Source organism: Xiphophorus couchianus, chromosome 9 (assembly GCF_001444195.1).
Source record: "Xiphophorus couchianus chromosome 9, X_couchianus-1.0, whole genome shotgun sequence".
In the NCBI taxonomy this organism is placed as follows: domain Eukaryota; kingdom Metazoa; phylum Chordata; class Actinopteri; order Cyprinodontiformes; family Poeciliidae; genus Xiphophorus; species Xiphophorus couchianus.
The window spans coordinates 26,665,329-26,677,922 of NC_040236.1; the positions used below are offsets into that span (position 1 = coordinate 26,665,329).

Genomic DNA, 12,594 nt, shown 5'->3' on the forward strand with positions numbered 1-12,594 from the left:
AGCTTATATGTTGCCTTACTTATTTGAACAGCTTTGAGCCCTTAAGGTGTATTCATGAGAACACTTCTCACAACTGTGATTCACACGAGTTGGTGATGAGTTTTAGCTCTGCATAACCAACAATAACGTATAACATTAGAAAGTATGAAATCTAATCTTTCCAATGATAGAAAATACATGGAAATCAAAAAAGTTATTTTCAAGTGTTTTGAGCACTAATAATGTTTCAGAGCTATTTGTAATTTAGAAGCATAATAAAAGAAATATAGACTTGGGTTGCTTTGGCAAAAAAAGAACAGTTTCTTTCAGTCAGTAGATAGTCAGCATAGCCAGCGTGGGGCACAGCTCTGCTCACCGCCTTGGCACTGTCATATCACATTCAACACAGCAACCTAGATCTGCATGCCTGTGGCATACTGTGTATTGTAATAAGAGTTCAAAAACCCAAGTCCTGCAATTCACCCTGAGAAACTTTCCAACAGTATCTTCAGGTGTTATTTTAAGTGACCCGTTGTTAAGTCATTCATCCATTATTATTTTTAAACACAATCCTTTGGTAAACCAGCTGCAGCGTCGCACTTTAAGGGCACATCACAGCAAATAAACAGTTGTTTTCATGCAGTATCTCATCGACCACTAGGGGGCGTCCACTGACAACCCAGTGATCTGGGGACCACAGTTTAAGACTGGCCTCTAGGGACGAACAACAGCGGGGAAATAATTTTTTGCTTTTAATTTATTTCTTACTGGAAATTCCTTTTAATTCTTTGGGTTTTGATATTGTTTAACAGTTTACCATGAAATCCTTCTCTCAAATTCTTTTGATTAACAACATTGATGAATTACATCATCTCTATGCAAAAAATAGAGAACATATTTTCCCAAGGACCTATTTTCTGCTCTTTTTTTGTATTAGCACATGTTTAACAGGCGTCTCCATCCTTGCTTAAGACAACATGTCCTGTTTCACTGAGATCCTGAAGGTCATGCAGACTGGGGCTGTTTGCCCTAACAATACCTCCTGGCCCCCCTGTGACTCACATGTACTTAAATCCACCACTGAGATTAGAATCAAGACTTGAAATGAATCAGTTCAACAACATAGCTCTGCTGAATAATCTGGTTTCACATCGTGTTTTCCCATCATGTGTCATGAGGTTGGAGGAGCTGTTAGTACAGACCAGAAATGGCTGACGTGGCTGTCACTGATTTATTCTTGCTGACTTTACCTTGTTTTTAAAAATAGCTATAAACCAGAGAAAAACTTAGAAAAGTTTTTACTTAACAAGCATTGTTAGAAAGTTTGAATTTCTTCTTCATTAATATAATGGTCTGATGACATCAGCACCTGGGGCCAATGGAGTGCGTGCTGACAGCAGCGTTTCTTCTTACCTGCGTCTATTGGACAGGCTCTCCTCACTCTCGTTTGATACAGCAACATGGGTGGAGCCTCCCTGGCTTTCCTCATGCATCACCTCAATCTGGGAGAAATATAAACACACAAACACTTACACATAGTTATGGATTGAGCTTTTACTAGTGTAGGATTTTTTTTATGATTATAAGATGACCATAGCATAAGAAAACTGGATTTAAATCCAGTTTTAAATTCTTGGATAAAATCTTGGTCTACTACTAGAGTTCATATGTGTGTGTATGGGATGTGATTGCTAAAATGACATCATTTCACCTTGTGGTGCCACACAGACCTCATGCACGAATCAAACATAAATCAAGATTAAGGTCAATGTCATTGTCATCTGTTCTGTTTCGTTGCATCATGGGAAGCTGTATACTGTAAGTGATGAAGTACCTTGATGCCCTTGGTCTTGCGTATGTTCTTCTTCTTGTTAGGATCTGCTTCAGCTGGCTGCTTGCCACTGTTTAAGTTATCAGAGAGCTTTCTAGCCAAGGCTGAAATTAAATGAACAAAGAAATTAATTATATTAAAGCCTTAATTGCATTCAGGCTTTGGTTGAACTCAGGTAGCTGAAGTACAGTAAGAGTATCAATTAGCCTAATTCAAGGACAGTCTGTATAAGTTTACAGTCTGCGGCGGTAAACCTTTAAATCAGGGGTCTCAAACTCCAGTCCTCGAGGGCCGCAGTCCTGCAACTTTTAGATGTGCCTCTGCTGCACCACACCTGAACAGAATAATTAGGTCATTAAGGCTCTGGGAAACTGATCTACACAAGGAGGAGGTCATTAAGTCATTTCACTCCAGTGTTTTGTACCTGTGGCACATCTACAAACTGCAGGACTGCGGCCCTCGAGGCCTGGAGTTTGAGACCCCTGCTTTAAATGGTCTGAATCTCATAGACAAGTCATTTGCATGACTCCGTTGAATTGAAACATGTCCCACTCACGCTGCTGGCCCCCAGGAGTCCTGGCAGGGTTCTTTGGTGCAGGGCGTTTAGGAGACGACTCAGGCCGTGGGGCCACTGGCTGAATGGGTCTGGTCTGTTTGGCTGACAGCCTCTTCAGGCTAACACGTCGCTTCTCAAACATCTCTTGAACATCCTCCAGTCGCCCGAGTGCTTTCAGGACCCTGCCCTGCAAATGTACATTAAAATCAAATGTCTCAACATTATTTCTATTCAGAATTTAACTAATGGTTTTCTGTGTATTGCACCTTTACATCCTCTGACAGGATAACCTCATACTGGTTGTGGAGGTTCCTCAGTTCTGTCACGTGGTTCTTTTCTGCCAACTCCAAGAAGTTTTCAATGTCTGTTAAAGCTGATTCTGCCCCTTCCTGTGACTGACACTTATCCACAGCTTGGGAAGCCAGTAGGTAGATGCCAGACTCACACCACTGGTTAACCTGAACACAAAAAATACCAACAGGGTAGATGTGGGTCAGTTTTTGGTGCCTTTGTAACGTTTCTTAAGCTCCAAGACAATAAGCAAATATTATTGACAAATCACTACTGCAGAATTACAGGCTAATTGCCAACCTTCCATTCATCAACAACATTATTGAAAAAGCCATTTTAATAGTTAAATAGCTTCCTAACTATAACCAGGCACTTTGATGTCTCAAGTATTACACATGAACATGTCAGACTTGAATCCAAACAGATGTCCCAAATGTAAACTTCCACACTAGATTAAACTAGTGGAATTCCTATATGAATGCCTTGAGTTTCAGTTAAAAGTTCTCTGTGTTCTGAACATTTTGTCTAGCAGTCATTTTCAAGCATTGTGTCTGGACTAATTAAAGAATACATTTACATGCATTAAAACCAAACATCTGATTTGTTTTCTGAGACTGATGTTTCCAAAATGCATCAACCGTTTCACATCCATACCTTCTCAATACCCATGTGTACATGCAAAGACTTAGACAAGACATCAGACTTCTTCTTGGCTTCGTTGCTGAAATCATCGCAGACCCGCCGGAGCTCCACACACTTTGGCCGGATGGAGTCCACGGCGTAGTGGTCACTTTGGATGAGCTGGTCACCATGCATGGCATGGAGCTGGGCCTTTTCTAGTGTGGGCTATAAAAATAAGTAAAATCAAAAGTATAGCAATAATTGTTAACTGACAATTTTACAAAAAATAATTTTGTAAGCATTTACAAAATTTGTAAGCATTATTCCAAATCTGGGGTTTTGGAATAATGCTAATGAAAATTAAAACAGTTTTAACTGCACTGACATGTTGGACAAATGTTCAAAACCTGGAAGATAAAGCACAACACCCTAGTTCTAAATCCTTCCATGGCTTCCTGGAGCTCAGAGAATAGACCATAAAATACTGAACAGCTTAGCACCACAACACATTAAAGATCTGCTGGTGTTGTATCAACCTTCCAGACCTCTCAGGTCTTCTGGTTCTGGTCTACTCTGCATCCAGAACCAGAACCAAACATGGAGAAGCACCATTCAGCTACTATGCACCACAAATCTGGAACAAATTTCCAGAAAACTGTAGAACAACTGAAACACTGAGGCTAAAAACCCACCTGTTTAGATTTGCATTTGATTAATAACTGTGACATTGATCAATACATTTGCTTGATGTGTCATGATCTGTGTCACACATTTGTGTGTTTATTTTGAGTTTCTGTGTCCTTTGAGTCTCTGTGTTGTCCTGTCCTCCCCATGATTATTCCCAGGTGTTTTGTTCCCTGATTACCTCCTGTGTGTTTAGTGTCACCTGTGTCTCTGTGTCTTTGTTGGGTCCTTGTCATATGCACCAGTCTGTCTTGCTGTCCCTTCGTTTAGCCTGTTTGCTACCGACGTTGAGCCCTGGCTTCCGTTCAGTCGTGCTGCCTGGTTTTGTGGACTTTTTGGACTTCATTATTAAAAATCATTTTCTCTTATCTACCTGGGTCATCTGCATCTGCCTCACCACCTTATACCACCGCATTTCATGACATCATGATGGCATTTGACAAAATGTAATGGTCTTTGCTCTTTCATAATTGGTGACTGATTGATGTAAAGCACTTTGAACTGCATTTTTACTGAATTGTGCTATAAACATAAGCTTGACATGACCACATGGTAACATCTGTACATCCACCTCTTTTTTGCATAGACCTAATACGGAATAGATTTTTGAATGTTTCTGTGATGGGATCTTCATCAGAACCCCCTTAAAAAAGAGAGGATTTATTTTAAAGGACTGTTTGTAGAAGAGAAAAAGAAAAGCATGTTGATGTAATGTTTTATGTATGTGTCCTTTTGTACTTCTTTTGGGTTGACAGACCTGAACCTTTTCCTCAAGTGTTTTGAGCTCCTTTAGCAGATGTTCCACTCTGGCCACACAATCTCCAGCATCAGAAAGGCTTTTAAGGGAGTCCATCCGTGTGTCCAGAGTCACTTTAACCTGAATAAGAAAAGTTAGAAAAGATTCATGAAAAGCGTTCATGGATCTCCTATTCTTATTTGAACAGGTTGTTGTTGAAAATGAGAATTTGTCCTCAACCAACTTACCTGGTAAAATACAGGTTAACATACAGGTTAACAAAAAATAAAAACATGCCTTATATGTATGAGTGGACTGAATTGACTTTTTGTAAAGTCAATTCATAAAAATGAAAAAAATTAAGTTTGTTGCCCATTTACTCAGGCTATGATGCTTGCAAGACATCTGGGGCATCATGCATAAAGCGTGCATGTGCACAAAAAATGTGCGGCGCCATATTTTAGCAACAATTCGGCATTAAAAAATTACTTCGCGTCAAAGTTTGCGTAAAAATACGCACACATTTTCCCTGGCGTGAAAATGTGGGGCACCCACGCAAACTTTTTCTGTGGACAATATCAAACTACAAAGCGTCAAAACTCACCTAAATAAACTGAAATCTGACTACATTCAATGTTATTTAGACCAAGAAGTATCAAACCCGATGTTTTTCATGATTTTAATATTTTATTGTTTAAACATAAACGATGAAACTGAACCGCATTTTTCCTCACACAATAACATAACAAGCACACAAAATAAAGAAAATAAAAATAAAAGGATGTGAAACCCTCACTCAAATGTAAATAGTACTTTTCCTCAGTTTTTGTCTGATTGGTCTGTGCGCTGAAGCGCATGAAATGCATCTTTTGGGTAATTTCATTCTGACTGAAAAAGAAAAGAGAGTTGGATCAGCAGATTAACTCCAGACAGGTCAGGTTTAATTATTTTTAAGGTGATCAAGGTGTGTATGATCACACGTATTCAAGTAGTTGCGCAAACCCAAATCTGATAATGTCTATAAACGGGTGTTCTCTTACAGAATAACTGAATCTCTGTTTTTAAATCTTCCTGGTCACATGTATCAGATTGTGTTCAGAAAGTCCAGCTAGCATGTTATAAGATTTGACTATTCTCTGAGAACCACTAGTAAATATTAAGTCAATCCTTGTACTGCTTGATGAAGTAATTATTTTAGGCTTTTGAATTACTTGGACAAAATCAAATCTATCGGTTATTCTTCTAAGGTTCACTCTGTGAGATGTACAGTATTTCCCCAGTTTATGTTAAAATCTCCAAAGATAATGGTCTCCCTGTTCAAATTACATTCTTTCAAGTAATTTTTCAAACCTATCATAAAAACTAATATTTGAAGAGAGAATGATAATAAATTACAATTATTGTGAAAAACATTTGAAGAGATAACATAATATTTAAATTTAAGCATTCTAATTCATAACCACTCAGCCACTGAATTTCCTGACACTGAGTGTTATTTTTTATAAATACAAAAATACCACTTGGTCACTTTTTATATAACAGATGTTCTAAATGTCTGTCCTGCCAAAGTCCTAAAGCACAAAACTTTAGAAAATGTGAGGAATCTTTTCTTCAAATCTTTCAGGGGTTTTATTCTTGAAGGTGTTTGAAGGGAGGACAGAAATTATGCAAATGTTGTTGGACAGAGGTTGCCATGCCGACACAGGTTTTACCTCTCTGAAATCCTGTTCAAAATGGCGCAGCTGCAGGCACTGCTCCAGCTTCAGATGATGCTTACACCAGAACTGTTCGAAAGCATTCTCTGTCTCATCAAGCTGGGCCAGGAGTCTACAACAGAAAGGATCTACTTCACCGGACATATTTGGAAGGTTGACATTTTCCGAATATAGATTAAGATTAACAACACGACATAAAAAGTGTCAGTTACCTTTCCACTGTTGTCTGGTTCTCCATCTCGTCAGGTTTGAGTTTGTGGCTCTCCGATTTGGCTGTCTGGTCCTTGATGCAGGTAAACAAGGTGCTGCCTTGTCTTAAAGCTAGCCTCAGCTCCTCCTGTTTCAGAGCCATGAAAGCATGTAAATAGTAAACAAGGTAACTTGTAAAACATTTGTACGTCTACACATTCTCGCTGCTTTCCTTTCATGTAGGACATTTTATGGCATTTGTTAAGAGAACTTTAGTTATATGAAATATTTGTCTTCTCATGTTCTAAACGTGCTGCCTAACCTTGAGGTTATTGTGTTTGTCAGTGTGCGCTGTGAGCAGGTCTTTGGTGCTCTGGACGTCATTGGGAAGCTCCGTCTCTGCCAGCTCCGACCCAAACCTCTGTAGCATCTGCGCTGTAGTTTTCACTGTCAAGGCAAAGTTTTCTATGGCCTAAAGAAAAACCCAGACACATTCTGAGACATAACTAACCATTGGACTTGCTGACTCTAACCCCAGCAAAAGACATTTAATTTCTTTATAACCACGGCGCTATCAAAATATCAGCTTTAACGCAAGATAAAAAATACGCATTAAACTGAGCATCAGAATATTACACAGTTTATGGGTTGCTCTACCACCACCCCATGAGAAACAACTAGAACCTTCTAAAATAGAAAGTTGGTTTTAAAGTGTATTGGTTCATGACTTGTCTATAGATGTTTTGCCACGTAGCAACATGTTATTGTAGTGCGTGAATGAAGTTTTCAGTATTGGAATTACTCAAGGTCTCGCTTCAGTACTGATGATTAGGAATCTGTCAGGTCTCCTAAAAACACTGCAGGGTTGTGGACAATCTTCACCAGTTTCAAACGACCAAACCTCTATTCAGTTTAGCCCCCTGTTTACCTGGGCTTTCCACTGCAGGTCAGTGAGCGTCCCAAGCTTGTCTTCTTTTAGCTACTTTTAAAATGAAATGACCTTTTACAATGTACTAAATGTACCCAAGTTGATCTCTCTGCTATTTTTTTTATAATTTGGTTTACAAAATGAGTTCCATTATCACTATATATTTTTTCAGGAATCCCATATCTAGGAATGATATCTTTACAAAGTGCTTTTGCTACTGTTAAGGCATCTGGATTTTTTGTAGGAAAGAGTTCAATCCATTTAGAGAAAGCATCAATTATTACAATTTATCCAACAGAATCACTATAAAATCATGCTATTACTACATGGATGCAAATATGTTAAATCAGCTAGTGAAGAATGTCAGGGCCCATATTCTAAAGAATTCTAAAATGAAAAGTAGCTCCTACAGACATCTTTTTTTTGTTTTTTTAGAATTTTACCTTGGTGAGAGAAGTTATTCACAAAGTACCTGAGTCTTTAAGGTAGCTCTGAACATGATAAAATTCTAATCAATCCCCACCAGATCAGTGAAATGCTTCCCTAATAACAAACCCTCAATCACCAGTGACCTAAAAGAACTGGCAAATTACATAAAAGAGCCTTTTGGCGAACGAGACAGGGAGTTTTTGAGGAGTATATAGAAGCAGCTCAAAGCCAAGATTAGAAACAATGAGAAATACAGGAATTATTTGGAGAATAAAGTACAGAGGAACAATATCAGAGATTTGTGGTCAGGGATGAAGATCACAGGTTTCAAACAAAATGAGGATAAGATAAATGGACATTTATATTGTTGAAAATTTCAAGTACTTGTCTGTATATATTTTTGTAAATATTTGCACTATGTTTTGCACCATATGTGTGTGTGTTTACAAAACACTACTTCCCTCCAGCAGTCAAACTGGAAATCTAATCAAGCCTCATCATTAACCAACTCATAAGTAATCTTCTAAATAAATATCCATGTATGTAATATCTGTGACATATTTGTACTATGAATATTGAGGATTGTTTGAAAAGGGTTCCCCATAGTTGAAAGAACTAAACACACTATGACATTGTGCTCACCCAAGGCTGGGTTTTAGCTAGTTACCTACTTATGAAGTAGAACTTAAAGTAAAAATATAAATGATTTTATGCTCAATATTTACTCACAGTTCTGTGGTGTATCCACTGACTGTGAGAGTACTCAAGACTTCCTCCAAACTCCTGGGTCAGCTGGCTTTTATCCACATACCCATGAAGATCTGACAGAGAGTTCAGCATAACAATCTGAAAGAAAAGCACTACAATCATTTAAGTGTTCAGAACCACATCCTACATTATAGATGTTTTGCATTTGCCCTTTATGATAAAAATATACATTTAGTAGCAATGTAATGTGCAGTAACAATGGGTAAAACTAAATATTTTAAGTTTAGAGCATGTGGTGCTTTAGCTTAGCCTTGTTTCTATTGTAATAGAGGTCAGTCAATGATTAAATATAGTAAAAATCAGAAAAAAACAGTAAGTCAAAGTGAAAAGTCTGTCACTTTGGTGAAAAAAGTCTTTTTTACAAAAGAATCTTAATTTTTTACCTACTGACAGAAGAAATACAAAATCTTCAAAAACCAAATACTTTTTCTTTCAAAAATGAATACTCAGTACAAATGTACACACCTTCATTTTAAAGTCATCCTTGTGGAGCTTTATTCCAATATCAGCTATTGTCCTCTGAAAGAATCTGGAAGGTCTCAGCACCAACACCAACTGGAGGTTTCCTGGAAATGCTCCCTGAAAACAACACACAGGGGTGCATCATTCAGCTGTTTATTCTCTTTCTGCTAATTAAAGTTTTCTTCAGATTCCTCCAAAGACAGGTTACAGCAGAATACAGTTAAGGGCCCCATCCTAATACTCACTTCTACCCTTGTTCCGCCCCTGTGCCCTTCAAATGTGCGATCATATTGAAGGGTTTGAGTTCATAGTGTGTCTTAAATTGTTCACATCTGCCCTTCGCACCGCCCATTTTCAATCCTATTTCTGCTCTTATGCTGAGTCTGCTTCCATGCGGACTTCGGCAAAGTGTATTACCCACAGTTCATGTGACATTTTGAGTTAGAAGGCAGAATTATGGCAGTGTTTCATTTTTTCCATCTTTATAGAAAATTCAAAGAAAATAGTATGTCATGACACACATTACCCACATAGCACAATATGAGTGAAACAACATTAAAACAATGTCAGGCAGAAACATTGAATCTCCGTTGAAGCCTGGCATTGAAATGGAATTGAAAGTGGTCGGTGACTTACATGTTGAATCAACGTTAGGGTTTCAACCATAACTGACACTATATCAATGTTGATTCAACAATTAACTGCATGTGGATCAACATGCACATTTAGGTGTATTTTATATTGAATCGGTTAGGAATCAACATTGATTCAGCCATCATTTGAATGTGGATCTGCATGCATATTTGTGTTGATCTTACATTGAATCAAGGTTGATTCAACGATCATTTGAATGTGGATCTGGGTGCACTTTTTGATTTTACATTGAATCAGTTAGAAAATATTTATTCAACTATCATTTGAATGTGGATCTGCATGCATATTTGTGTTGATTTTATATTGAATCAATGTTGATTCAACCATCATCTGAATATGGATCTACATGCACATTTGGGTTGATTTTATTGAATGAAAGCTAAGAAATCAATGTTGATTCATGTAAAAAAAAAATTTGGTCTGATAGGTTTACATCACAACATATCACTAAACGTTTCTTCACTGGTGATAACCATAATTTTATTGGAAGATGATAGGTATCACAGGTATATGTTGTTCAAAATGATCATACATCAACACATTTCCAAAAATCTGTTTACAAAAGGCTAAAAATGACATTGCATTAATATAACATTTTATTTACAAAAACAGGGATAGATTTTTAAATATATTTGATTCCTTTTTGATTGTCAGAACAACAGTCAATTGTCTATGGAAGAACAGCATCCAGGAGGTTAAGCCTTGTACCATATGAACTTGTACCATGAACATATGGTACAAGTTGGGGTAACCAAAGTTTGACCCTGGTTGGCATCACTTTGGTTCCATAATGCCTTCCTCCCATTCTGGCGCATAATGAATCCATTTCTTGACAGTTTTACTGTAGTCCTCGACAGTCAGCTTTGGGTTAAATTTCCAAGCAGCAGCTGAAAAACAGAAAAATAAGGCTGAGGAAGGCACCGGTCAGAAAGATGATAAACATTTCAAAAGTTTTGAAAGACATTGAAATATTAAATAGTGTACTGGTTATAGGTCTGAGAACAAACACAAACCATATGGTTCCCCATGTACACTCACAGATAAATTAATAAGAACACGCTAATGAATATTCATCTTAATGTTAGTTGACATATATAATTATATTTACCTATCAAGCTTCAGCATAGTGTAGCATTTATGATGCCGCACTCATGTTAAAATGAGGGAATCAATATTTAAAATAAAGGGCTGTAGGGGCGTGCCATGGTGGCGTAGGGGATAGCAAGACCCATGTTTGGAGGCCTTGAGTCCTCGACGCAGCCATTGCGGGTTCGACTCCCGGACCCGACAATATTTACCGCACGTCTTCCCCACTTTCCTTCCGCCTTTCCTTAGACTGACTTTATTGTCATTTTGCATGCACAGGGTGTATACAGAACGAAATTTCGTTGCATACGGCTCAGGACGGCTTCCTGTCAGCCTACTTTCATATAAGGGACACCAGAGCCCACAAAAAAAAAAGATAAAGGGCTGTTTATCAGAAAAATTAAAGATAAAACTCAAGGAGGATCAGGGTTGACTGAACACACCAGAGACAGAAAAATAGTGCAAAAGGTGATTTGTACTGTAGTTGGAAAAATATTTACAGTATGTATAGTATAAACTTCCATCAAATAACTGGTTCAATCTTCCATTAACCACAAACATTTCCAAATAAGTTTATTAAATCCATTCAAAAATGTTCATATGCTGATAATGATCCCACACAAGTAATAGTTCAGTTTCACCAATTACCAAACCAAGAATAAACAGACTGAATCAGTCGTTAGCAGGTTTAGATCAGTGTTTCACCTGCCTTAGATGTTTTAGGTGTTTCCCTTCTGCCACACCTGGATTGAATCTGTGGGTGATTAACATCCTTCTGGAGTTCCTAATGGCTGCAGAAGGTCATGCAATCATCTGAATCAGCTGTTCTGGAACAGAGGCACATGTTATGCTTAGGCATATTAGTAAGCACATCATAATAAAAAATGAAAAACAAGTGATTCACAATCACAAGAATTTACAGCTCACCTGCAGCAGCCAGCCTTGTACTTCCTTGACGACCATATGCTCTCCCAAACCAAACAATAGACCCCGCCCTACTTTTAAAAACTCAAATCCCACAAAATCTCATAGGATTTCATACTTAGGCCTAGATTGGTGGGCAGGATAAAAAAAAATACAAAGGGAGACATAACTTCAATTATTAAAAATATCTGGTTTGCCCCAAAATAACCAGGATTACTATAGGCACAAAACATTGCAGTTATTTTTCAATAAACACATTTAAGATAAAAGTAATATTGCCGAACTTACCAAAAAGTGCCCAGAGTAGAAATCAATTCAGAAGCCGGTTGCAAACAAGCCAGCAGCAAAGTGGCTGTTTGGTTGGGACAAACCACTAGTGTAAAACACGGGAGGCGGACCACTCCACTGCTTGTAGTGACTTGTAGATGTTTTTTGTATCAACACGTTATGCACAGTCAGTAATCATTTTTATAGACAAGAAATTGTACAGAAAGGAGTCACAACCCACTGTTCTCAACATGTAGTGCTTACTTCGGAACATCAATCAATCAATCAATCAAATTTTATTTGTATAGCACATTTCAGCAGCAAGGCATTTCAAAGTGCTTTACATCATTACAAACACAGAAACACAATGCAATATAGAATCAATAATCAAAACACAGCATTAAGTCAAGTTAAATTTGTAATTGATTACGTTTCAAATACAATCCTAAACAGGTGGGTTTTTAGTTGAGCATT

At 37.8% G+C, this 12,594-nt stretch overlaps 1 protein-coding gene and 1 long non-coding RNA gene across 10 annotated transcripts in view; both read right to left on the minus strand.

Moving 5' to 3' along the window:
* mcf2l2 (MCF.2 cell line derived transforming sequence-like 2) overlaps positions 1 to 12,594 on the minus strand; it is a 123,164-nt gene that overhangs the window by 83,576 nt on the left and 26,994 nt on the right. For all 8 annotated transcript variants that reach the window (XM_028027315.1, XM_028027309.1, XM_028027313.1 and 5 more), the window contains exons 5-15: positions 9,193 to 9,306; positions 8,689 to 8,805; positions 6,925 to 7,074; positions 6,626 to 6,750; positions 6,411 to 6,525; positions 4,720 to 4,839; positions 3,312 to 3,503; positions 2,633 to 2,824; positions 2,367 to 2,553; positions 1,814 to 1,914; positions 1,393 to 1,481 (exon numbers count right to left, since the gene is read on the minus strand). In XM_028027315.1, coding sequence (XP_027883116.1) covers positions 1,393 to 1,481; positions 1,814 to 1,914; positions 2,367 to 2,553; positions 2,633 to 2,824; positions 3,312 to 3,503; positions 4,720 to 4,839; positions 6,411 to 6,525; positions 6,626 to 6,750; positions 6,925 to 7,074; positions 8,689 to 8,805; positions 9,193 to 9,306 — 1,502 coding nt within the window. The remainder of the gene's footprint in view (positions 1 to 1,392; positions 1,482 to 1,813; positions 1,915 to 2,366; positions 2,554 to 2,632; positions 2,825 to 3,311; positions 3,504 to 4,719; positions 4,840 to 6,410; positions 6,526 to 6,625; positions 6,751 to 6,924; positions 7,075 to 8,688; positions 8,806 to 9,192; positions 9,307 to 12,594) is intronic.
* LOC114150726 (uncharacterized) lies at positions 9,322 to 12,388 on the minus strand. Of its 2 annotated transcripts, none has more exons than XR_003596818.1 (3): positions 12,142 to 12,388; positions 11,857 to 11,977; positions 9,322 to 10,730 (listed from the first exon to the last, which is right to left on the minus strand). It is a non-coding gene; the product is annotated as an uncharacterized LOC114150726 (long non-coding RNA). The 2 variants fall into 2 exon arrangements; XR_003596819.1 differs by lacking the exon at positions 9,322 to 10,730 and adding an exon at positions 11,477 to 11,756.